Consider the following 27,708-nt stretch of genomic DNA (forward strand, 5'->3'; position numbering starts at 1 on the left):
TGTATGAAAAAAACCCGTCAATATTATATCATTGTTGTTGTTGTTGTTGTTGTTAGTTGCTGTCGAGTCGATTCCTACCCATAGTGACCTTGTATAGGGTTTCCAAGGAGTGGCTGCTGAGCTTGAACCACTGACCTTGCAGTTCAAACGACTTTGCAGTCTGATGCATTAGCCCACAACGCCATACCAGGACTCCATTATATCATTAGGGAATTGCAAATCAAAACAGAAATGAGATATAGCTGACCCTTTAACATCATATAGGGTTAGGGGCACTAACCCCTTGCACAGTTGAAAAAAATTTTTACTTTTTATTGTGAATTAAGTGAACGTTTATAGAGAAGATCATCAATTTTACATTCATCAAATACTGCAACAACTGTTCCGCTTCCTCCCTGTGGTTCCTATTTCTATTCCACCTACCTATCCATCCCTTCTCACCTTTGCCCTTGAGGAGCTCTGGTAGCATAGTGGTTACCAATCGGGCTGCGAACCGCAAGGTCAGCAGTTCTAAACTACCAGCTGCTCCGCAGGAGAAAGATGAGGCTTTCTGCTCCCATAAAGATTTGCAACCTTGGAAACCTGTTCAGGGTTGCTATGGGTCGGAACCGACTTGACGGCACTTAACAACAACATCCATCCCTTCTCACTTTTGCCCTTAGGTAAATGTTGCCCTTTTAATTTTGAGTGATTGAGCATTCCGTTGTGAGCATAGCTTACAAAATGTTGTAAATTGCCATGGAGTTGGTTCCTACTCATAGTGACCCTATATATGGTTTCTGAGAAGTGGCTGATGAGTTCAAACTGCTGACCTTGTTATTCAAATGACTTTGTAGTCCAGTGCTTATCCTACGGTGCCATACCAGGACTCCTGTCTACTGCTTTGCTGAAAATTGGACTATGAAGGTGAATTCCTTTCCAGACCTTTCCAGAAGGGTGGTCGAGGGCCATAGTCTCAGGTTTCTCCAGTATGTTTCTGACCAGCAATCCATTCTGTTTTTATAATTTTGAGTTTTGTTCCACATTTTCGCCCACTGTATCCACAACCTTCTAATCTGATCCCTTTCAGAAAGTTGGTAGTGGTAGCCAGGCACCATCTGCTTCTTCTGGTCTCAGAGTCTGAAGACTGACGTGCAGACAATCCCCATGGAACTTGTGACTCCCCAAACCCTAACTAATACTAGCTAACCTGTTGCCTGGAAGCCATCCTGAAAGCATTAGCAGCCAGTGAACATGTAGGGGATGACTTTATTATGTGCTGCACTCATCTAAGCTGCATTTCCACTATGAGATCAAAAAGTATTACACACACAGTCCTAGGTTTTCGTGCCTGCAGTGATGACTTCCCAGGTTTTCTTTACAATGATCCTTAAGCTGGATTCATTATCTTGAAATGGGCAATCACAACTGCAGACCTCCAACTAGGATGCGTATCAAGTAACTTACCTTTCTCTTGTAATGTTATGACTTTCCTCTGCTTCTTGGAAGCCCTTATAGCATCACTGGTGATACTTTTTGGGGGTCCCATGGTGATACTCCCGTAAAGATTTACACCCTCGGAAACCCTGTACAGGGTCGCTATGGGTCGGACCCGACTCGACGGCACTTAAAAACAACAACAACAACAATGGTGATATTCAGGGTTTTCTATTGTATTAAACACAATGAAAGATATATGAGAAACAGGAGAGATCACTTTTTACTGTGCAAGGCATTTACTAGAGAGACTAATTGCTCACACAGAGATGATTACTGTCATAAATGGTGTTTAAAAAGTCCTCATGTAAGTGGATCAATGAACCCATGTTGTTCAAGGCTTCATTGTATACATCTAGGGTTGACAACTTGCAATCTCTTATGTGTCCACCATTAGCAGTATCACACAGAATAGTTTTACTGCCCTATAAGTTCCTCTCCTCAGCCAAGAAATCAAGTGACATATTGCATTAGGCAAATCCTCTATATAAGACCTCTTGATAGTGTTCAAGAGCAAAGATGTCAGTTTGAGGACTGTGGTGTGCCTGACCTTAGCCTTATATGTGAAAGTTGGATAGTGAATAAGAAGACGGTAAAAGGAAGGCTACATTTTAGTTGTGATGTTGGAGAAGAATATTGAAAGTACTCTGAATGGCCAGAAGAACAAATAGGTTTGTGTTGGAAGAAGTACAGCTATGTTTGGAGAAGCCAGGATGGTTAGACTTGTCTCTCATATTTTGGACATGTTATTAGGAGGGATCAATCAGTCCCTGGAGAAGGACATCATAGTAGGCAAAGTGGAGGGTCAGCATAAAAGAGGAAGACAGGAGAACCGCCTGGTTTGCCCTCCTCCTCGGTGGGCTGGGGTGTGGCTGGCCCTGAGGCTGGCTGCTCCCCCAGGCTCCTGGATCATTCACTACAGCCAAGGCCCAGTAGAGACCAAGAGTCCAGCTCAGTTCCCCTAAAATTATAAAAGCAGGAAAACTCAAGACAAAGAAAACCAGTCAGGCTAGTGATTTCAGTGACATGGCAAATTGGCCAACACGAAGCGAATTAGTGAACACTGGAGGATATCAGAGTGTCATAAGCCAAGGAAATAAGAAACCACAAAATAGAAAAGAAAAACAACAGTGAGAACAAAGAAAACCGAGAAACAAAATTAGATTGTCCTGGTGAAAATGTCAGTGAAGATGAGGTTCAGTCAAGTAATCAACGGAAGAGAGCTAGTAAGCACAAGTGGGCACCAACCACTCCACTTAGATGATGTAAGACCAGATTGTCAAGAAAGACCAGGATCACGGAATAGCTCAAGATGTCAACCTGAAGCAAATAAAATAACACGTAACAGCAGGCGAGATGATCAAGATGAAGTTTCCAGTGTGAGAAGTGAGCGTGGTAATATCCGAGGTTCCTTTAGAGGACGGGGAAGAGGATGAGGAAATCCTCGATTGAATCGCAAACATGTTGAAAGGACGGTTCAGCCATTTCAAACAGCATTTAATACCAGTATGATGATGGTACAGGTGTACAGGTGTATCCTGTGGAAGAAGCATTGCTTAAAGAGTATATTAAGAGCCAAATTGAATATTACTTCGGTATAGAAAATTTGGAGCGAGACTTCTTTCTTAGAAGAAAGATGGATGAACAAGATTTCTTGCCTATTTCCTTGATTGCTGGTTTCCATCGTGTTCAGGCTCTCACTACCAACATTAATCTCATGTTAGCATTAAAAGATAGTTGTTGTTGTTGTTAAGTGCCTTCGAGTCGGTTCCAACCCATAGCGACCCTGTACAGGGTTTCCGAGGGTGTAAATCTTTACGGGAGTAGAAAGCCTCATCTTTCTCCCGCGGAGCGGCTGGTAGTTTCAAACCGCTGACCTTATGGTTTGCAGCCCAATTCGTAACCACTACGCTACCAGATAGTACAGAAGTGGAAATTGTGGATGAGATGAGAAAAAAGATAGAATCAGAAAAATGGCCAATTCCTGGCCCTCCTCTGCGTAAAGCGCCACAAACAGACTTCTCTCAACTGATTGATTACCCAGAGTTTGTACCAGGCCAAGCCTTTACCTCACATACAGTCAGGTGATGATCTGCTGATGCTTTTGGATGCCATTTGATCGGAATATGCATAGGAATAGGCGAATCACTGAAATGGCATATAAATATTGGAGCAAGTCATGCTGCTGAAATGAAAGTGACCAGGACTATCTTCTGTGCAAGAATGTCTGCCCCCAACTCCTTGGGAAGGAAGTAGTTGGGCCAGCACTACAGTGGAAATAACCACCTTTGTGATGATGATGATGATGATGATGAGAGACAGACCAGAGGACTGCTATTGTTTTATAGGAGCTGCCCACTTGTGTGTAACTGCCCTGGTGTGCATGGGCTAACTTTATTTACTGTGAGAAACTTATTATCATCCTGGAAATATTGCAAGAATTCTTTTACTTCCAAAGTTGTGTACATGAATAATACAGAAATAGAATTGAATGGCATTTCCCAGAATTTTAGTTCCTACTCTATTTGATTTGCCCTTCAATATATAGTATACATTACATAATGCATATGTTGTCACAATATTTCTCATGAACTATAAGATTCATCAATGTGAACTTTAAGGGATAAGATATTTAAGCAATGAACTAGGGTACATTTTTCTTTACTTGTCCAAATGTATTTTTGATATATCAGCATAGAGATATGGCCATCAGTAAAAAGCACAGATGATGAAAAAATAAAAACGAAAAAAGGAAGACCCCAGTGAGATGGATTGGCTCGGCAGCCATGGCCTTCAGCATAACGACAAGTGTGAGCATGAAGCAGGACTGGGCAGTGTTTTGTTCTGTTGTGTTAGGTTTACTTTGAGGTGGAATTGACTCTCCAGGACTTAACAACAGCATAACTTTCTTTGTCTTATCAAATATGACATAGAATTGGAATCACACAGCAAGTCTTTTTTTCCCCCCAGACTGGCACCTTTTACTTGTTAAGTGCTGACAAGTCGGTTCTGATTCATAGGGGCCCATGGTACTGCAGTAATGTGCATTTATGGTCTTTTTTCTCTTCTTGTGGCTTGATTTCTTTTATCACGAAATCATACTCCTTTACGACAATATACTACAATGTATTTATTCATTCACCTAATGGTGTCCTGGTGTGGCACTATGGGTTAATGCGCTGGACTGCAAAGTGGCTTTGAACCGCAGGGTCAGTGATTTAAGCTCACCATCCGTTCCTCAGAATCCCTATACAGGACTGCTATGGGTTGAAACCGGCTCGATGGCACTTGACATTAACAACAACAACAATCACCTAATGGTTGCTTCCAATTTTGCAGTTATGAACAAAGCTGCTATAAATGGTCAGACATCAATTTGTTATACATTCGGTTGTCATGAGTTGGCATAGACATGAGGGCAAGGAGTTTGTCTTTTTGTTTTTAATGTTCACTATAGTGAACTCTTAAGGAGCTCTGGTAGCGTAGTGGTTACGAATCGGGCTGCGAACCTTAAGGTCAGCAGTTCGAAACTACCAGCTGCTCCGCAGGAGAAAGATGAGGCTTTCTACTCCCGTAAAGATTTACAGCTTCGGAAACCCTGTACAGGGTCGCTATGGGTCGGAACCGACTCAACGGCACTTAACCACCACCACCACTACATAGTGAACTCTTAGTTTGGCGCTGTAGGATCAGCAATGGACTGTGAACCACAAGGTTGGCAGTTCAAACCCACCCGCTGCTTCTCAGGAACCCAGTATAGGGTCTCTGTGAGTCAGAACCGACTCGAAGGCACTTAACAATAACAACAACAACTTGAACTTTAGTTAATAGTAGTGGTATTTGTGTCAAGTCAGCTCCAAGTCATAGCGACCCTGTATAGGGTTTCTGAGAATTGGCTGGTGGGTTTGAACTGCCAATTTTGTAGTTAGCAGTTGGTTCATAAGTTATAACAAAGGCACCACAGGAATGCAGGATGTTAATAATTGGAAAAATTATGGTGGAGCAGTTGAAGCTGTCAGTATGATCTGTACAATTTTTCTGTAAAGTTAAAACTGTAAAAATATTAAGTATGGAAATGGTTTTTAACATAGCTTTGTATGTATTTATTTCTGAAAGTTAGATTTTTAGTAGTACACCATTGCTTTTAATTGAGAGATAGCCTACTATTGCATAGTTACACTGTAAATTCTTGACCATTCTTTTATTTAGATATTTTCAGTTGCTTTTATTATTATTAGAGCTAGTGCTGTAAATGAATGCCTGTGAAGTTCATTCTATGATAACTTTTCATAGGATAAATATGTGTAAGTGACCTTGCTGGATCAAATGCTTTTAAAGCTTTGGGATTTTATTGGCAAGTTTCCTTTGAGAAAGGTTTTACCAGCATACCAGTCTAAGGAGCCCTGATGGTGTTGTGGGTTAGACGTTGTGCTGCTAGTTGCAAGGTCGGCAGTTCAAACCTACCAGCTTCTTCATGGGAGAAAAGATGAGGAAGTCTGATTGCTCCATTCAAGATTTATGGTCTTAGAAACCCTATACAGGGTCTTTTGAATTGGATCCATTCCAGTGGACTTGGTTCTCAAGTTTCTTTGGACCAATCTAGATAAGTAATATGCCTTTTCTAAATAATTGTATCAATTTAATGGTTGAAATTAATTTTTCATTTAAAATTGTTCATGAGGTTTTATATTGTTCATCTGTTGATGGGTGATTTGTAGTCTATGGGGGTGTGTATGGATCGCCTGTTTGCCTTCAGCCTGTCTTCTCTTCTAGTTCTTTGTTTATTGTTGTATTAGAGGTTTGAGTCCATTATATATGTGTTTGTATGTGTGTTTTTGAAGTCCTCGTGTGGTGCTGTAGGATAAGCAGTGGACTGCTAACTGCAAGGTTGATAGTTCAATCCCATCAGCTGCTCCTTGTCATCCCTACACAGGGTCACTGTGAGTTGGAAGTGACTTGAAGGCACTTTACAATAACATATGTATTTTATATGCAGTGTACATGTTTACTTCTTATTTTTTTTTAATGTAATCCAATTCATTTTTATGTAAATTTACAGAAGTTATTTTTATGTAATCCAATTCATTTTTCATATGTAGTTTCTGGTTTTTGTATCACCAGGATTTTGCAAGTATTATATGTTCAGTCTTCTGTTTTTATGATTATACCTTTTACATTTAAATGTTTTACTTCCATTACATATGTTCTGAATAGTATAAGATAGCTATAATCATGTCTTTGTAAGTTATTTACCAGTGCTTGAATGTCATTTTCATAAATTTAAGAATATTTGAAGTTCTACCTCTGAGAAAACCTCAATCCCTCCTCCTCAAAAGAACAAACAGAAAAAATCTGTTAGTATTTTAGATGGAATTTCAACATGTTGACAGATTAATTTGAGGATGAATTAAGATCTTTACATCCTCTTCATTTATCTGTAAGTCTTCTTTCATCCCTCTTAAGTCTTACAGTTTTCTTTAAACAGATATTATCCATTCCCTGAAGGTTTCCAGTTGATTCCTTTTTGAGTTTTCCAAAGAATCAATCAAGTAATGATCAAGTTATCGCCCTGTAAACATTTCTGCCCATGATGTCATTTGCTGGTGTTAATTGCCAGTTCCTTTGCAGCTGGCGTCACTGCCATTGTGCTTCATTCTGAAGGGCCCTGAGATTTGTCCTCTACGGCACTGGTTTGATTTGATGCTGCCTACTTTTGATTGCTTTTCATACTTCTGATTAACATTTTGTTATGATAGCTTTTGTTTCTATACATCTTTTCTGAACCTGCTCTCTCTCTTTCATGGCTTTTTAAGTGTTTTTTTCTTTTATAATGTACAAATTTTTTTTTTTTTTTTAACTTCTACAGTTGTCATTTATGGAGTGGAGTGCCTGTTATGTTCCAAGTGTTCTTCTAAGTGTTTAATTAGAGTGAGGTGAGCAGAGCTGACCCAGCCCCTGCCCTCATGGGGCTTACTCTTTATGGAGAGTTTCTGGTCTGTTGGTTCTGTGGTGCATCCTTTTCAGAAATATATTCAACCTTGTTTTCTTCAGTGTTATGTTATTGTCAAGTGTCAAGTCAAATTCTGACCCATAGCGACCCTGTATAGGGTTTCTGAGGAGCAGCTGGTGAGCTTGAACTGCTGACCTTACGGTTCAGACTGGCTTTGCAGTCCCGTGCATTAACCCACAGCGCGAGATCAAGACAGTACTATTGAAGCCTTTTAATGAGTCCTGGTGTGACGCCTTAGGATGAGCACTCAGGATAAGCACTCAGGCTCAAGGTCGGCAGTTCAAACTCACCAGCCCCTCCTTGGAAACACTATACAGGGTCACTGTGAGTCGAAACCGAATCAATGGCACACAATAACAGCAACCAAACACTTCTTTGGTGTTACACGATTCCATTGTTAAGATGAAATGTAATTGTTTTAAATTCAATTCAACGTTGAGTCATCTGAAATCTGTATGATACTTTGGTAGATACTAAGGAAATATGAAAGATGAATGTCATGAGGACTTTGATCACTGCCGGAACATACTGACAGCTTTAAGGAAGTGAGAAAATAACGAGTTGAAAACGGGCTCAGCTGCACATAACTGAAGCTTGAAAGCCAGTGACTTTACCCTTTTGTGACCCATGGGACATATGGTGCCCACCCTGCTGGGATTTTGTAGGAAGCTGTTCTCCCTCATTTACTGTGTGTTTCCATGTGGTGGGGCCTGTGTAACTGTGAATATGGAAAAACAGACCTGATCCCTTCAATCTCCGCTCCAGATGCTATGTGCCCCACTAATTGTATTAAAACCCATATTATCTCCAAAATAGTTTACCTTTCACTTAAAATGCCTTCCATTATTGAAAACACATGGTTTCAACAAAAAATTCAAAGCAGAAAATAATTCTGTCGTGAAACAGTTGAAGAAGTAAAAGTTTCCGTTTTTCTCAAGTCTCAAGACGACTGAGGTTAAGAGTCTAGATAGAACCAGTACTCTGGATGTTGTCTACTTCCCCAGTTCCTTCCTTTCTGGTCTGTTATCATGTGCTTGTGGTGTTTGTCCTCATGGCCCCACAGTGGCTGCCGTAAGCACCCACCATGCTGTACCCCAGGCAGAAAGCAGGAGGGAGGGGGCAATGTGGAAAGGCAGAACTGACTTATAATCTGCATTGTAACAAGCAGCTCAGCAAAATGGAGTCTGAGAACCACTAAAAATTGGTAAAGTCTCCTTGCTGTTAAGTGCCATCGAGTCGATTCCGACCTATAGCGACCCTGTATAGGGTTTCCAAGGAGCAGCTGGTGAGCTTGAACCACCGACCTTGCAGTTCAAATGACTTTTCAGTCTGACGCATTAGCCCACAGCACCACACCAGGACTCCGTTGTTGTTAAAAGTGCCGTCAAGTCGGTTCAGACCCATAGCGACCCTGAACAGGGTTTCGAAGCCTGTAAATCTTTACGGAAGCAGAACGCCTCATCTTTCTCCCATGGAGCAGCTGGTAGTTTCGAACCACTGACCTTGTGGTTCACAGCCTCGTAACCACTACTCTACCAGAGCTCTGTAGGACTCCATTTTGCTGATGAGATACTTGTGGGAGTTTGTTGTAATGCAGATTTCTGGGCCTCAGTTCCATAAGGTCCTTCACTTTAAGTTGGTTCTGACTCATGTCTAGGGTTTCTGATGAGTGACTGGTGAATTCAAACCAACCTCATGGTCCAGTGCAGTGTCTCACAGTGCCACACTAGGACTCCAGTCTGAGGACGAGTAACCTGTATTTTAACAGATGAACTTGATACAGATGATCCCCAGAATCTACTCTGAGACACACTTTTCTTATGTAGAGTCCACTCATTTCCCCCTGCTTCCCTTGCACTCTAGGAAAACTACTTTGCTTCTCATATCCCACAGAAATACAGGTTCCTATAAATGGGACCTCCTCAACTTTCTGCTAATCCAGTTTACCTAGATTCTCTCCCGTCGTTGGCTTTTCTTTCCCTCCACCTTTCACTTCATCAGTAGACAACACTACCACCTGAAACTTGGGTCCTCTAGATTCTGTGTTTCTGTAGGTTCAAGCCTCCGTCCCTCTTGCTGTGTGAATCACAGAGGGGACCAAAGGATTGTCTCAGCACTGCAGTGCTGGCTTTACCAGGTGCTGAATGTTCATTTGGGGTATTATCAAGGGCTTGGTTTCCAGTACAAAGCTAAAGATGGTAGCATTTCATTTTTTAGCATTAAGGAATGAACATTTATTTATAAAGGTGAATTTTAAAAGAATGTTAACAAGGTTATTTCTTTTTCTAAGAGAGAAAAAAAAAGGTTTACTTAACTGTATTTTGAAAAACCTTTCAAAAATTTTAACTTTACTAATAACTTTTTTTTTTTTTTCTATTATATAAGAAGTGGCAGATAGTGAATTTGGAGACTTATGAATGAAAAAAAATTATCACATCTATGAGCTTCTTAAAGAGCAGGGACCCATTTGTGTGTGTATTTACATTTTGAGAGGTTGTAGCCATTGTATTTTCAATAACCTCATATGCTTGTGAAAGCTGGACAGTGAATATGGAAGACCGTAGAAGAACTGATGCATTTGAGTTATGGTGTTGGAGGAGAATATTGAAAGTACCATGGGCTGCTCATAGAACCAACAGATCTGTGTTGGAAGAAGTGCAGTCAGAGTGTTCCTTGGAGGTCAGGATGGCCAAACTTCGTCTCTCATACTTCAGATTTATTGTCAGGAGGGACCAGTTGCTGGAGAAGGATATCATGTTTGGTAAGGTGGAGGGTCATAGAAAAAGGAAGATGCCCCTACGAGATGGATTGGCCAAGTGGCAGCATCAGTGCTCGAGCGTGGCAACAATAGTGAGGTTGGTCCAGGATTGGGCAGTGTTTTGTTCTGTTGTGCATAGGGTCGTGATGAATCAGAGCTGACTTGATGGTACCTAACAACAACAACAAGTAGAGAAGGCACAGTCCCCATATCAATACGTAGAGAAACTGACTGGATGCCACCTAACAACAACTGCGGCATGGGGAGTGCATGTTTATCTAGAGCTCTCTGACCCTTTGGACAGTACTGCCCTGGCCTGAGGGTTGCTGTGAGTCAAATTGACGTGGTGGCTGTGGGTTGGGTTGGGTTTTGGTAGGGTCAGAGTGTTTGTCTCAAACACTTAGCCTCTGCCCTGTACACCAAGCCTTCAGTCTTGTCCTTCAATCTTGACTTTTGTCTTCAGTTTTGAGAAGCTTCTAGGTTCTTCACAGCATCTTGATTTCCCCTACGGAGTCAGGATCACTTTGTAACGGCTTTCTGAATCTTCACCAGTGCATCCGTCTCTGTTGTTAATGTGTTCACGTTGTATGTTACATATAACGCATGTTAAAAAAAAAAAATGTTCAAAAAATAGTAGTGCAGTGAAAAAAATGGTATCAGGAGCTCTGTTGCTACTGTTTGCAGAATTTTGAACAGTTTAGTCTTATTTATAAATAATCAATGATTGTATTAGATAGTACTAACTTGATCGCCTGTATCTGTGCCTGAATCAGACAACGTTAGACTACTGTACCCGGTCTGCTTTTTAATGACTCTTTCACCTGTTACAGTGCATTTGACGGTTTTCTTCTACCTCCTTGTTCTGTACTTACCATAACTGTAAAGGATTGAAGATGGCCCTGCTGTATTTCTCTCAAAGTCCACCGAGTTTGTAGAAGTTTTATCCCTTGAAGCTAAGAGGGATCTTGTGTTCTAAATGATCTTGGTTCTAGCTAAGAGACTTCTTTCTTTCCTTTTTGTTCTAGATAAATAGTGAGCATAAATGTTACCTGGGAACATTTACTGAATCAGTTATTAGGCTTGGCAGACAAATGATATGATATTGCTTGTTGGTTTCATGTAAAGGAACAACACCATAAAGAAAAATCTTTCCAGTTGTTGAAAATTTAAAGCATTTCTATGAGAGTATCCTTGTTAGAAAGATCTCTAAAATGCTTAGGATAAAGACACAGCCAATATTATTGTAGAAGTATTCAATTTCTATGTTATTGTTAAGTACCGTTGAGTCGGTTCTGACCCATAGCGACCCTGTAAAGGGTTTCTGAGGAGCAGCTGGTGAGCTTGAACCACCTGACTTGCAGTTCAAACCAACTTTGCAGTCCAGCGCATTAACCCACAGCTCCACACCAGGACTCCTTCAATTTCAATTTCTATGGAGAAGATTAATGAACATTGGCATATATGTTTGATTTGGGTTCAGATGTGAATAACAAATGATTAAATAGCTTGAAATAGCTTACTATATATGTTTCGTAAAGTAGCCAAATACTAAATACTTTTAGGGAGCATGGTGGCTCCACACAATAAGCACTGGACTGCGAACCACAAGGTTTGTGGTTCGAGCCCACCAGCCACTCCGTGGAAGAAAGATGAGGCTCTCTGCTCTTGTGAAGATTTAAAAAGCTGTGGAATACCTGTACAAGGTTGCTATGAATTGGAACCTACGCAACAACAATAACAGCAAATACTGTGACCTGAAGGCTTAATACTAATTCTTTATTATTTTAAATGTTTGTTTAAAAAATCCACTTGCTGAACAAGAATACTTACATTTTTGTTATGAAACTAAGATAAAACGTTATTTTACTGAAAAGCGTTCAACCAACAATTCCTGCTTGCCAAACTCATTTTTTAAAAAGACCTATCTATGTTTCCAAGGAGCTCTGATAGCATAGTGGTTATGAATCGGGCTGCTAACTTCAAGCAGTTCGAAACTACCAGCTGTTCCACAGGAGAAAGATGAGCCTTTCTGCTCCCGTAAAGATTTGCAGCCTTGGAAACCGTGTGCAGGGTCACCATGAGTTAACAACAACAACAACATCTATGTTTCCGGTCATAAAAGTTTTGAGCGAAAAGGTCTTATAACTTAAAATTTCAAGTTGTAAAGTTTTGGTTGTGAGAAGAAATGTTTCGTTATTGAAAAAGTAAGAAAAGTAAAACAGCAACCTAAGAATAGGATGAAAAGTAGAGACGTTCAGATAGTTCAAGGAAAAAGGTCTAACTGACAGAATAGTCCTAGGTCTAACTCAGTGTTGGACAATTAATTCACTTACACACAGGCAGCTTTAATGGCTATACTTCTTTAATCAGACTTTTGTCGTTTACTTTTTGGAATGCTAACTGTAAATACAAACCAAATGTTCTATGTGAATTACCTTGGTGATATATATAAATGTTCCATTTCGGTAATAGTGTTGCTCAGTAAATTTGAGGTTACGAGTTTGAATTTGGTATTAGAGGACTTTCAGACCAGCTTTGGTCATTGAGTATATGATTAAAAAAAAAAAAGAATAGTAAAACAGGAAGCTTTGATACATTTCTAGTTTTGCAGCTGTGTTATTAAAAATCTCTCTCAAAGTATTATCTTTTAGCCAGAAGTGGTTATGGTTTATAATCAGTTACCCTTGATTGATATCCTTTAATGTGGCTCAGAAGGAAATACTCTCTCTCTCTCATCAATTCACTTTTCATCTGAATTTAAAAGTAAGCATAAGAATTACCACCTTCTTTGATATATGTGTTGGAAAGATGACTGTTTTAGGAGCTTCACAGAATGTTTTCAAGCTGTGAAGTCTTCAAAAAAATATCACTTAAATTAGAAATTCAACCATTTGAAGCTTAAGGTGCTAATAGAAATGAAAATGGAGATGGAAATCATAAGTAAACCAATTCAGTAAAAAATAAACTCATTTGAAAATCAGAAAAGATTTAACTCCTGCCTCTTAATTAAATTATGTAATTTTGAACTTTGAAATCTATTAACAAACACTTAAGCCACTGCTTGGACACACACGTAAAGGAAGCCACATACAGACTTATATTAACTGCCTGCTCTGTCAGCTTTGTATACTAACAAACTTTAAAGCAAGTACATCTCAGGTCTGGGATTTGGGGTATAATATTGCGTGGCACCTACTATCAGGGATAATTAGATGTACTAGATCACAAGGATAATTTGAAATCCATACAGAATCTCAAAATCTCATTTAGCCGGTAGTTCTCATCATTTTATGAAATCTTTGATCAGTATTGATGATTATCCAAATTGATTTATTAGAGTTTTGGTTTTCATTGAATTCTTTAGGGGCCAGTGCTCAAACAAAGTGGGGTGGTAAGAGACAGAGGGTAAGACAGCAGAATTTATATGACCAATGTTTCCATGTGATCCTTATATTTAATTGATGATCTTAGAAAGGAAATGAAATGTATCTGTTACTTATGCTCGGAAACCAGTGATACTAGAAGTAGTGACCCTTGTTTCCTTTTACATCATCCATGATTAAGCCACTCCTCTCACAGACTCGAAAAGGCCAGACCTTTCAAGTGGTTCATTGCTGCTCTGCAACGTGTACTATGAGGTTAGGACTTGAGAGGCTGACTCAAGTTGCTCACAGACTCCTACAAAGCCTGGGCAGTGAGAGCGCCCTCTGAGAGGCCCTCCCCTTCCTGCATAGCCTGGACCATGAAATCTCTGACTGCAAAAGTCGAAGCCTGTACAGTGGGGCTCCTGTGTTCCTGCCGCCAGTCTTGGGCTCCCACCACCGGAGCGCATTACATTTCCCCTTAAGACCTGCAGAGTCAGAAGCAGGATCATGGATTGTATGCCAGGGATACTGTGTTATTAAAACTCGCTTTACATGTCTTGTGATTACATGTGTGAGTGTGTGTGCATCTGTTTGACTTTTCTTCATTTAATTGAATGTTTGGAATACTTAAAAAGGAACAATCCTATAAAGCAGAAAGCTAAATATACCTAAACCATGACTCTCTTGATCAGTCCCTGGATGGTGTTCAGGACTACCACTGATTTGCAAGTGTGTTGTTCTTTCTGTATTCGCCCAGGTGTGGATAACTACCCTTGCTTGCCTCACAGAGTCCTGGTGGCGGTGTGGGTTAGGCGTTGGTTAATTGACTACAAGGTTGACAAGTCAAACCTCCATTCTCTCCACAGGAGAAACATGAGGCTATATGTGCCCATGAAGACATGCAGCCTCGGAAACCCCTCATAAAGGGTTTGTATGGGTTGGAATAAACCCCACATACTCGGAAACCCTGTACAGGGTCGCTATGGGTCAGAACTGACTCGACAGCACTTAACAACAACAACAACAACAGGGTTTCTATGGATTGGAATAAATACGATCGTAATGGGATTGGTTTTGGCATTGCTTGCCTTCCTATTTATTTTATCGCCCAAGTTAATTATGTACTTAGCCAGATAAAAATAATTATACATGTGTCTTTAGCTCTCTGGGTGGTGTAAACAGTTTGCACTCAGCTAAGAGTCCTGTGTGGCTCTGTGGACTAATGCGTCAGACTGCAAAGTTGTTTGAACTGTAAGGTCGGTGGTTCCAGCTCACCAGCTGCTCCTTGGGGTTGTTGTGGGTCAGAATCGACTTTACAGCACTTAACAACAACAACAATAACTAACTGAAAAGATGGTGGTTTGAATCCACCAAATAGCAACACAGAAGAAAGTCCTGGTGGTGTACTTCTGTAGGGTTACAGCCACTGCAAACCCTTTGGAGCAGTTCTACTCCGTAATAAATGGGCACCTTGAGCCTCAATCAAGTCAGTACAAGGGTTTTATGTATTTATTTTTTAAATAAGTATTTCGTAATATTTATACTATTGGCTATAAATAAGTATATTGTATTGTAACTACTGTAGATGAAGTGCTGTTGAGTTGGTTCCAACACATAGCAACCCTCTATAGGGTTTCCGAGGAGTGGCTGTTGGGTTTGAACCTCTGACCTTGCCGTTCAAACCTACCTTGCGGTCCAGTGCTGTATCCCACAGTGAATTCATATATTATTAATTATTATTATTGTATTATATAAGTAATAATATATGAATTCATAGTTATTTGCAATTCATGCACTTTAACAGCAGTGCACTATACTCATTAGAAGACACATAACATTGTGTCTTTTAAAAGAAGCAATTTAAAAAACAAAATCTGAATAAAAATTAATCAGTTTTTTCATACCCCTGAGGTATATACTCTCTACTTTGAAATGCAGTGGTTTTGAGATTAAATACATGTGAAAGCACTTTGCAATGGTAAAGTGCTTTTCAGTTAATTTTATTGCTTCATCATCATTGCTAGACTACATCTGTGAGAAACCTGCTGTAAAATAGCTACTGTATGGTCACTCACCTAGAGGAGACAGAGAGAGCTTAGGTACAGTGCAGAGGCATGTTATACTTTGCAAAGTGTTGTGTTCCTTTAAGTGCTGCTTTGAAATGTGAAGTTTAAACTTAGTAGCCAATGAAATATTTCATCTAGAATCATACTGTCTTATTAAGGGCTGTCCAGTCGGTTTAGACTCATTGCAACCCTGTATAGGGTTTCTGAGGAGCGGCTGGTGAGTTTGAACCACCAACCTTGTGGTTAGTAGTCCAGTGCTAATCTTAAAGTGCCACATCAGCATCCTAGAATGCTATGTTGTTGTTGTTAAGTGCCGTCGAGTCGGTTCCGACCCATAACGACCCTGTACAGGGTTTCCGAGGCTGTAAATCTTTACGGGAGCAGAACACCTCATCTTTCTCCCGCAGAGCGGCTGGTAGTCTCGAACTGCTGGCCTTAAGGTTCGCAGCCCGATTCGTAACCCTACGCTACCAGAGCTCCTAGGAACCACGTTTTAATAACTACCACCAGCATCACTTATGAAGCCCCTGTTATCTGTCAAGGAATGCATTTGGTGGTTCAGTAGTACCTTTTCTATGCTGGGACCCAGCTTTGATTTGACTTGGTTTGTGAGAGTCTTGCCTAACACCTAGAACTGTCTGGCCGAAGAATGTAGTACCCAAAGGGAAGTAGCTTCCTGTCGCCAGTTTCAGAGGCCACACCCATCTGAAATGTGATATACAGGCTCTTGCATCAGCATTGAGATTAAGCTGATTAGCATAAGTTCCCTTTGACCTTTTACATTTTTATCATTTTCTGAGTTACTGAATTTTGCTCTTTACTGTTATACAAGGGTAGGTCACAAGTGTTGCTATAAAATTCATGTTGTTGTTAAGTGCTGTCGAGTTGGTTCTGCCTCATGGCAACCCTGTATAGAGTTTCTGAGGAGCAGCTGGTGGATTTGAACTGCCAGCCTTTCAGTTAGCAATCCAATGCTTATCTTACAGCACCATACCTGGAGTTCATAAAAATCATAGGGGGAAAAAAAAAAAAAAATCATAGAAACCTGTTATTAAATACAAATATCAAAAGGTGAAACTATTGTTTCTCCACGTCTCCTCCATCTAGTTCTCTCTACTTCTGAAGGCGGTGTTTCCATCTCTCGAGCCCTTCCTCAAAGAAATGTGCACTCTTCAATTTACTGCATGTCAAACAAACAGTGTTGACATCTTTAAGGGACTCAAATTATTTTCCTTTTTTGAGTTTGGGGAATAAAAGAAATATGACGGCACAGATCAGGGATATAAGGTTGATGGGATCAGGATTCCCAACTCAATTCTTGTAGAGTAGCCCTTGCTACCTTTGAAGAATAAGCAGGTGGATTGTCATGATGGAAAAAAATTCCTCAGATCAACTTCCCTGGCCTTTTTCTCACCAACGCAGGTTTTAGTTTTCCTAAAACTTCTTCATAATAAGCACCTCTGGTCATCCTGTGCCCTTCAAGAAAATCTATCAAGATTACACCTTTGGGGACACCATGGCTAATTAGCATAAGAGAGTTCACCATGACTGTGTTCTACATTCCACTTTGGGGAGGAGCAGCTGGGATCTTAAAAGCTCCTGAGCAGCCATCTAAAGTGCAGCTATTGGTCTCTCCATGTGCAAAAGAAAGAAGAGTCATGAGAATGGAAAATGCTTGGAAGCAATTAGTCAACGGACTAATGGGACATGTGACCATCAGTCTCCTCGACACTGAGATCAGAAGAACTAGAGGGTGCCCACCTACCACTACCAGCTGCTCTGAAAAGGATTGCATTTTGTTGTTGTTGTTAGGTGCCATCGAGTTGGTATCAACTCATAGCGACCTTATACACAGCAGAACGAAACACTGCCCAATCCTGGGCCAACATCACAACTGTTGCCACACTTGAGTCCGTTGATGCTGCCACTTGGTAATCCATCTCGCTGGCAGTCTTCCTGTTTTTCTCTGACCCTCCATCTTACCAAACATGATACCCTTCTCCAGCGACTGGTCCCTCCTGACAATATGTCCAAAGTAGGAGAGACAAAGTTTGGCCATCCTGGCCTCCAAGGAGCACTCTGGCTGCACTTCTTCCAAAATGGATCTATTGGTTCTTTTGGCAGCCCATGGTACTTTCAATATTCTCCTCCAACACCATAACTAAAAAACATCAATTCTTCTATGGTCTTCCGTATTCACTGTCCAGCTTTCGTATGCATGTGAGATTATTGAAAATACCATGGCTTGGGATTGCATTGTTGTTCTTGTTAAGTACTATGGAGTCAGTTCTGACTCATAGTGACCCTGCACAGAGTTTCAGAGGCTGCAAATCTTTACGGGAGCAGAAAGCCTCATCTTTCTTCCATGGAACAGCTGGTAGTTTCGAACTGCTGATCTTGAGGTTAGCAGCCTGATTCATAACCACTGCGCTACCAGAGCTCCTTTGGGATTGCATTAGAAGGTCCCAAATAGAGTGTGAGGAAAAGTGGAACAATACTCAGAATTAGTTTTAGAAAAAGACAGGGCTTACTGGTCAGAAGGAGACCGAAGAAACCTAGATGACCCATCAAGTCTGGAAAGGGACTCAACCCTTGTGGCCCAATTTTCAGCAGTGGACAGGTGGACAGGTGGATGGGGGACAGCAACACTAGTGAGGTATGCTCACCATGGAATGGCTAGTCAATCAGAATCAAAAGCATAACATTTGGTGCTGCAGGATAATGTGCTGAACTAACTAAGGTTAGTGGTTCAAACCCACCAGCCACTCCTTGGAAACCCTATCCAGGGTTGCTATGGGTTGGAACCAACTCAATGACACTGTAACAACAAGAAGAAGTTGATAATGGACGGGAAGGAGGGTGGAATGGAAATCGGAACCATAAGGAGGAAACGGGGTTAACTGTTGTTGCAGGAGGGGACTGCAGTCATTGTTGAGACGAATCAAGCTGTATGATTTGTTGAATGTAAAACTGATGATCTAAACCTTAACTAATGATATAAACCTTAACTCTATTCACAATAAAAAGTTAGAAAATCAGTCACTATAACCTGAGATGACCTCTCTGCCTTCAGTTTAACTGGCCAAACTGATCCCCTCAAACACACTGTTTTGACTGAACTTTTTGTTTTTGAAGGCACCCTAAGGGGACTAAGGTTAAGTGTATTACTAAGAGGACTTGTTTGCAGCCATCCCCTAATTGTGGAGCCATGAATAAGCATGTTTTATTTGGAATAAACCCAGGCATGTATGAATTGGAACTCTTATGCCAGTGATTTTTGACTTATCTGTATTTGTTCAGTAATGAAATTCTGCATTACCACCCTCAGAAAAATCTGTGTTCCCGTCTCTCTGTTTACCCTGTTGCCGTCTTCCCAGGCCCTGACTACTTTCCACTTAGTGCACGGTAATGTCTCTAAGTGGGTCCCTGAGTAAATGTTCCTCCTGTCCCATTTAACCTTAGTTTCTGTAGTTCAGAAGTCTGAATACAACATGGTTGGATTCTCTGTTCAGTGTCTCACTGGCTGGAATCAAGGTGCTGACGGGGCCTGTGGTTCTCATCTGGGGGTCAGTGTCCTCTTCCAGGCCCACTGGTTGTTAACAGAATACATTTCCTTGTGGCTGTAGCTATCCACAGAGGACAGCTCTTAGCTCCTAGAGGCTGTCTGCAGTTCTTTACCAGGCGGCCCTCACAGGCAGTTCACACCAGGGCTGGTGCTTGCTTCCTGGCTAGTGATTTCCTCCTCTTTAGACCTGCTCTGCTCTTCTGGTCAACTGATTTACATCTGCAGAATTCCTTACAGCAGTACCTAGATTTACATTTGATTAAATAACTCAGGAAAGGTGTGTGTATGCACTCCAGGGCCTGGGAATTTGGGGGGGGGGCTCATAGAGTTCTGCCATTCATGTACATCTTCTAGTAGTCTCCTTCATGTGTCTGCTTTCTAGAGAATAAAGTCCTAAGCTTGCAAAGACCAGATTTTAATGCCCTCTGGAATTTGGTTTCAACTTTATATCCAGTTTATTCCTTAATAGTGTGACTTAGCGGTATCAGTTATATACAGACACGTGAAGTTTGATAGCATTTTATCTGAACAAGTAATATTAATGGAACTGGCAGATAACTCTACCTTTTCAGAGAGAATGGATGGAATCTCAGTCTGTCTTGATGAAGAACACAGAATAATGACTCTCCTAAAATCTGATGAAGTGACAAGCCCTAACAAGAGATATTGGAGCCCAGGTGTGGTGAGGAAGGGTTCTCAGCCAGGTTGGGAAGAGGGCGTATGGTGCGGGGTGGAGAGTCAGTGCCTGAGTTGGGGAAGAGGACATCCCACAGGGTGAGTTGTAGTGGGGCATCAGCAGGGTCAGAGGGTTAGGGATAAGGGACATGGCAGTCTAGCATGAAGAGTCTGAGCCAGAGGGGCACCGTCGAGTTGGGTCCAACTCAAAGCAACCCTGTTATAGGGTTTCTGGGAGCGGAAACCCTCGTCTTTCTCCCACATAATGTGTATCTGTTGTTAAGTGCCGATGAGTTGGTTCCAACTATAGCAACCCTGTATAGGGTTTCAGATGAGCTTTAACCACCCACCTTGCAGTTCAAGCTAACCTTGCAGTCCAGCACAATAACCGCAGTGCCACACCAGGACTCTGATGTATATATATACAGAGAGAATGAAGTGTAAAGATAGATACAAATACGTGTCCGTCAAGAAGGCCTGGAGCAGCAACAGCTCGGTAGCTAGGAACATGCTCACATCGTATTTTCTCCGTATCATTCTCAGGTAAAAGGAACCAAGGCTCCTTGGAGAAATGACTGATACCAGGACTGTTGTTAAGCACCTTTGAGTCAGTTCCAACCCATAGTGATTCTCTACAGGGTTCCCAAGACTGTAAATCTTTTGTACGAACAGAAAACCTCAGCTTTCTCTCTCGGAGCAGCTGTTGGGTTTGAACTGCGCCACTGTGTTCTCTGATTTCAGGGACTGTTGGTGGTGGTGGTTAAGTGCTGTTAAGTCAATTCTGACCCATAGCGACCCTGTATAGGGTTTTCGAGGAGCAGCTGGTGAACTTGAACTGCCAACCTTGCAGTTCAAACTGACTTTGCAGTCCAGCGCATTAATCCACATCATTGCACCAAAACTCCAGTGATTTCAAGGGTAGGACAAATAAAATCCAAATGAGCTTGTGCTACCAAGCAGTGTGGGGCCCAAAGAATAATGGAATTTTGTTGAAAAGATACAGAAGACAGTTTCAAGGTGCTCCCTAGTAACAATTTGGACATCAAAATAAATAATAGTGATGGATTATGATGCACTGGGATAAAGGAAATCTGGAAATTGGACAGTTATAAATGAATTCATAAGTTTGATTTGATGGGAATTGTGATAATTACATGGTTTCAAAGTACTTACAAAATATTGATTGGTAACAAAAGGTAAAAGACTAACTTCCACGTAGGGCAGTCTGGTCAGAATCAGTATAGTCAGAGTGGGTCATTGGAGTTATGTGCTACAGGTATGATACAATGAGAGGACAATACATTACTTCTGGGTATTCCTGTGGAAGATGCATATTGTATGACAGTCTTCTAAGTAGCTGGCCTATACTTCCCCAAAGTGCCAAAGTCCAGGCAGCTGAGAAAATGTTCCAAACGGAAGGGGAGTTAAAGAGACACGAAAACTAAGCGTAAGATGTGATTCCACACCAAATCCTTTTGCTATAAGGGACGTTATTGGACATATGGTTAAACTTGAGTGGGGTCTGTTACTATGTCCATGCTAATTTTCAGATTTGATGGTCGCATTATAATTACGTAGAGAATGTTCTTATTTGTAGGAAATTCACACCATTCACACCAACCTATTTGTGGGTGATAGGTTAGCTGCTTAGTTTCAGAGTTCAAGGTAAATAGTTCTTTGTGTTCTGTTTGTGATCATTTAAAAATAAAGTTGATGTTGATATTATGGAGAACTAAGTGAAGGCAAAGGAACTCTGGTAGCATAGCGGTTAAGAATCAGGCTGCTAACTTCAAGGTCAGCAGTTCGAAACTACCAGCTGTTCCATGGGAGAAAGATGAGGCTTTCTGCTCCTGTAATGATTTACAGCCTCGGAAACCCTGTGCAGGGTCGCTATGACTTGGAATCGACTCCATGGCACATAACAACTTCAAGACAAGGCAGGCAGACAAGAGATCTTATTTGATGTGTCCTGCTGATGATACAACACGGAAGAAGGTGGGCCTGATCATGAGTCAGACTTTATGCTGAGAAAGAGACTGGCCGAAGGGGAATGAGTGCATCTGTGCGTAGGTTGTACCTAGTAGAAAACTAGGATTGTCTTAGCAAAGGCTGCTACTGAATCTGTTTTCTTGGGGAAGTTTAGGGTTTTTCTGGTTGGCTGTCCACACCACGCAGGAGTTGGGGCAGGTACAAGTTCTGTGCGGGAGGGTGGGAATGACTCTTTCTTGAGTCCCCAGACTCATCACTGGGCCTGCAGTGCACTGCCGCTGGGCCCATATTGGATAAGTCATGCTTCGTTGGCAGCATTGATTTTGTTTATTTGTAAAGGGACAGAATATGAGATTACCAAATAAAATATAATTTCAAGTGTTATTAATGAAAGAATATATTACATTCACTTTTAATGAGATTCTGGTGTTGCAAAATGATTCCATGTAATGAATCCCAGGAAATCAATGAAAAGTTTAATTACAGTCGTGGCAGTGTTGTATGAGAATATTGCTCTGGTCCATTTTCCTTGTACAATTTATCAATCCCCCTGCCTTTCTTTCTTTAAATTAATTGCTTTGATGAAGTGAGCATAAATACGTTCTTTGTTAGCTTTTGATCTCTTTTAGAAATGTGTTGTTAAAAATTCAAGTTTTTCACCTTTTTAATAGTAACTAATAATAAATAATCATTTATATATCTATAATCTAGACATTTTTATAACTAGGTCGGGTTTCCAGATTACATATTTAGTTATTGTTCTGTCTTACTAAAATATTGTCTTTTTTTTTTTTAGCGAGTCACTGTCTGTGTCTTCTGAACTTACAGTCGACCAGACCCATCATTCAGACACTGATATGCTTCCTGCATTGCTCATCACCTGATTAAGCTTTGGGGTGAATAAAAAGGAAAGCGAGATACTTCTTCCTCTGAATTAACTTAGACTTTAGTTGGCACAATACTTAGCAATTTTGCTTTCATGTAACTGCATATTCTCTTCAAAATGAATTTTCTTTTTAGAGCATATCCATTTTGACAGTTAAGTAATTGTGGTGCTACCTTAGCCACCGTGGTGGTAATTGATTTTTTCTTTTCTTTTTTATTGGAGTACAATATGGAATGTTGATCTAGATATTTAATTTATAAGTATCTAAAGTAGTTATTTTAGAGACACTTGGTTTTATTTTTTATAAGAGGGGAGCTTCAAAAAGTTCATGGGAAAATGGAATTCAAAATTAATAGATTTTTTTCATGGACGTTTTGAAGTCCCTCATATGTTGAGAAAATTCACGTGGATTTTGTAAGTTCTTCTAAATACAGCTGTTGTTTATGTGGGCTCTACATTTGGCTTAAGGTTCAAGGCCTTGCAATTTAACCAGTGACTGTTTTGACTGATTTACTCGATGGAGAGAAGCAATTTTCGTAGTTCATTTTCGAAGGAGAAACCTGTAGTCCCTTTCCCTGCAAAGTCTCCCATTGATACCATCAGCCATGCTTCTTGGGTGGTAGAATTCTTCTGGTAGAACTGAGAAGTAGCCTGGGTGATAAGGAGATCTCGCTCCAGCCCTGACTTGTCACTGACACACTGTGGAATCTATGAGGGATCACCTAACCCATCTGGAGAGCTGTTGAGCTATGCAAAACAAGATGACTCTCATCCTCTAACACTTACCAGCCCGTCCGCAAGGTCTGGTGATTTATGGTGTGATATCTGTAAAGAAAGAAAAATGTCTCCTCAAAGAAGGGTGCTATTTGAGTATCGTTAAAGGATCTTTGTTTGCTCTTAAAATGGGGTTCTCTTTGATGCCACTGAATGGGTGCAGGTATGGCTAAAAGGACGATTATATGAAAGATGTGCTTTTCCTGTTGCATTCTACCCTGTTGGAATGTTCTTTTCAAGAAACCTACAATGACTGTTTTCAAAGTCTGGAATCCCTGCGCTGCTTTCTTGGAGGCATAAATTGTTACAGAATTAGAGAGCTGAAAGTTTCAGAATGTTTCCTCTGAAATCACAGGTTTTGATGGCTGCTGTTATGTACCATGTGTAAAGCGGTGTTCTGACTTGTATCATATCTGGGCCGGGGCCAGCTCTGCCCCTGAAGCAGAGGCAGTGAGGGGGCTGGGATGCTGCCTGGCCTGGAAACGCCCTGCTGAGCCCACCTCTCCTTCTCCTGGGTCCATTTCTCTGGGTGGCCTTCAGCTCCTAATTTTCTCCTTGTCTTTCATCGGAACCATATTCTTTCTTCTGTCTACTGAAACTTAACTCCTCTTTTCTGGAGGCAAACCTTCCCCCAGGAGATTCAGATGCACATCAAATTTGGGAATCATTGAATTAAAGTTAGGGCCTTTTGCCCAAAGTATATGCCCTCTAGAGACTTGTAGTTCAAAATGGCAACCTCAGCACATGTGCTTCATCAGCCGCTTGGCAACTTGCTTTTGAACTCATCCAAAGAAATATCAAGAAGCCGGTGTCTGTGCTAGAAGTTAGGAAAAGAGTTTGTTCATGTACTAGATAATATTTTTTACACATCTGATAAGTCTAGATTGAAGGATATGTCAAGCAACTGGTGATTCTTAGGTGAAATGACCATCTCTCTAGTATTTGCATAGGAGTTCAGTAGCTCCATGGAGTCCCGGTGTGGCGCTGTGGGTTAATGCACCAGGCTGCAAAGCCATTTGAACTGCAAGGTTGGCGGTTCAAGCTCACCAACTGCTCCTTGGAGACCCTATACAGGGTCGCTATGGGTCGGAATCGACTCGACAGCACTTACCCACAACAGTGGCTCCATAGGATAAGCACTGGTCTGTGAACCACAAGGTCAGAGGTTCAAACCCATCAGTCACTCCTTGGAAGAAAGATGAGGCTTTCTGATCCAGCAAAAATTTGAAGCCTCGGAAATCTTGTACAGTCACTGTGAGCTGGAACTGACTCCTGGGCACTTCACAATAACAATGGAGCATTTGCGTATTGATGCCACTAGTGAAGTCTGTCTTTCTGTCCTGCTTCCTGTGGTCTTTCACATCTTTATCCGACGTCCATGACATCACATCTATCCTTCTCTCCAAGTGTTATTTGTGCTGTGCCTTTCACTCTTTGCCACCTTGTATTGTAACTGTTGATGTCTGTCAATCATTTCCTTGTCAAATAAGGGTGCCGAGAGCAGGACTGAGACTACATACATCTGTATCCCTTACAGTGCCGAATATCTAGCCCCGGACTCACTGTGAATTAGGTGCTCAGTAAATGTTTGCTGAATAAGAGAATCACTGAGTCCAGAATATCTACCTTTTCTTTTACTCTTGAGTATAATAAAGTTAAAGGAAAACAGCATTTTCTGTAATGAACACATAAGATTTTTATCATTAGAAAAATAGATTTACAACAGTTGGGCTATATGTAGTTCGTATCATTAATGTAATGAATGGGTTTATGTGGAAGGCAGCTTGTTCTTTGTTTTTTGTGTTTTTTTGCCTTTTACCGTCTAGAACATGTGTTGGTAATAACATGTCTGCTCTGTTTCTGTGTTGCAGCTCTGGTTGTAAGTACCACGTCAGCTGGGTTTGCGTTGGCTCCAGGACCTTTCGACTTGCCCTGCTTCCTGCTCACTTTCGTTGGAACGGGCCTTGCATCCTGTGCTGCCAATTCCATCAATCAGGTCAGTTTGTCATTCTTCAGCTAGTTTATGGTATTACCACCTTGTCCCCAGATTGGCATACTGTCACATTTTAAAAGACTTCCCAAATCAGAAATGTGTACATGTATGTCTATGTATTTGGATGGATTAGCTCAGGAACTTGCTCTTTAGAGGTCTATGGGTTACATAAATGAGGTCAGTGGTTTTCAATTAAGTTTAGGTAACAAAACTATATTATAGAGTGTTTGCTTCACATAACAGGAATCCTTGGTTGAAAGTATCTGATTTGATTTATTTTATTTTGAGATCACTATTTCATGGTATTTTAAATAAGGACTCCTGGTGTGGCGCTGTAGGATCAGCACTGGACTGCGAACCACTGGTCAGCATTTCAAACCCTCCAATTGCACTGGACTGTAAAGTCGGTTGAACCACAAGGTTGGTGGTTCAAGCTCACCATCCACTCCTTGGAAATCCTATACAGAGTCACTATGGGTCAGAACCGACTCAATGGCACTTAACAAAAACAATAACAGCTGCTCCTCGGAAACCCTATACAGGGTCACTATGAGTCAGGACTGACTGGACGGCACTTAGCAACAACAATTTTAAATAAGCAGATACAGCTTTAAAAAAAATAGTAATTCACTACTGAGTTAACTTAGTATATGAAATCAGGGTACCTTTTTAAAATTAATTAGCATATTAGTTGAATATGCCTTTTTCTCCTATGATTTTAAACATCAAAATAGTTCCCTAAAATATTTTGGCCCTGCCTGGACATTGTGGTCTGCCTTAAAACTGTGGCTTTTTCATAAGACACTACCACAGTAAAAAAATCTTGGCTAAAATTTAAGGAGAGTTCTTTTCATCACCAGAACACCCAAGAGGAATCAGCAGGGTTTTAAAACAGGAACTCAAGTTACCAGCAAGAAAACAGATGAGTGAATATATAGTTAGTAGTCTGTAAAATACGTGGATTTTAATTTGATATTACTAAAATCAGTGTGATTCTACAATATATTAGCCACAATTGGGAGAAGGATCAGTCTATTTCAAATGAAATGTTTTGTTGCTATTATTTTTAATGTCAAAGGAGTCTTATGTTGTTAAGTGCCACTGAGTCGGTTCCAACTCATAGCGACCCTGTATAGACTTTCCAAGGATCAGCTGGTGGGTTTGAACCTACAGTCTTGCAATGTAGCAGTCCAGTGCATATCCTATAGTCTTATGTTATTGTTGTTGTTAAGTGCCATTGAGTTAGTTATGACTCATAGTGAACCTCTATAGGGTTTCCAAGGAGCCACTGGTGAATTTGAACCTTGTGGTTGGCTGTCCAGTGCTTATCCTACATTGCCATACCAGGACTCCTACAGTCTTATGTTGTTGTTGTTGTTAAGTGCCATCAAGTCGGTTCTGACCCATAGCAACCCTGTATAGGGTTTCCAAGGAGCAACTGGTGAGCTTGAACTGCCAACCTTGTTCAGACAGCTTTGCAGTCTGGTGCATTAACCCACAGCACCACCGGTTCAAACAGTGCTACCAATTTACCAAAAGTATGACCCGTTCCTGTAAACCATGATGCCCTCTCTTCCAGGCTGCTCCGCCCTTTCACTGCTCCTGCCTGTAGTTCTTGGTTAAATGATTAGCATGGCTTCACTATGAACATATTTTGAATGGACACTCCAGTAAAAAGCAGTACAAGTCAAATAGATTTTATTTTGTTGGTTAAGTCTGTTTTTCGGGGGTATTGCTGCTGCTTGTTTACGCTTTCATTATTGCTCTTATTAAGTTGTAGATTTTAGGTCATGAAATTAAGCCAAGGCCACATTTTGGTTTTCAGGCTCCGCCTTTAAACTGAAGAGTTGAACTGATCGTTGAGATACTAACTGCTATCTTCTGTCTAAATTACCTAGATTCAAAGACAAGATTTAATAGAAATATGGAGGATCAGAAAAAGCAATAATAAGTGTCAAATGGCTCAGAAATCCTAAAATATTATAAAACATAATGCAGAGTTGCCTTGAAATGGAGCTTGTTGGCCCCAAAAATACGGTTCAAGAATTCACCACGGTGAAGACCTGGTTGGCCAGCAGTGTGGCAAGACCTGGGGACTCTTGGGCCCAGAGTCAGTGACATAGCCACAGAGGACTAGAGTGGAGAGTGAAG

The 27,708-nt window shown here is 40.9% G+C and overlaps 1 protein-coding gene across 1 annotated transcript in view; it reads left to right on the forward strand.

Annotated features, from left to right (window-relative positions):
- LOC102832364 (protoheme IX farnesyltransferase, mitochondrial-like) overlaps positions 1 to 27,708 on the forward strand; it is a 169,014-nt gene that overhangs the window by 23,563 nt on the left and 117,743 nt on the right. The window contains exon 4 of the mRNA XM_006863513.1: positions 25,436 to 25,560. Coding sequence (XP_006863575.1) covers positions 25,436 to 25,560 — 125 coding nt within the window. The remainder of the gene's footprint in view (positions 1 to 25,435; positions 25,561 to 27,708) is intronic.

The sequence above is a fragment of the Chrysochloris asiatica genome, unplaced genomic scaffold, assembly GCF_000296735.1.
Source record: "Chrysochloris asiatica unplaced genomic scaffold, ChrAsi1.0 scaffold00054, whole genome shotgun sequence".
Lineage (NCBI taxonomy): Eukaryota > Metazoa > Chordata > Mammalia > Afrosoricida > Chrysochloridae > Chrysochloris > Chrysochloris asiatica.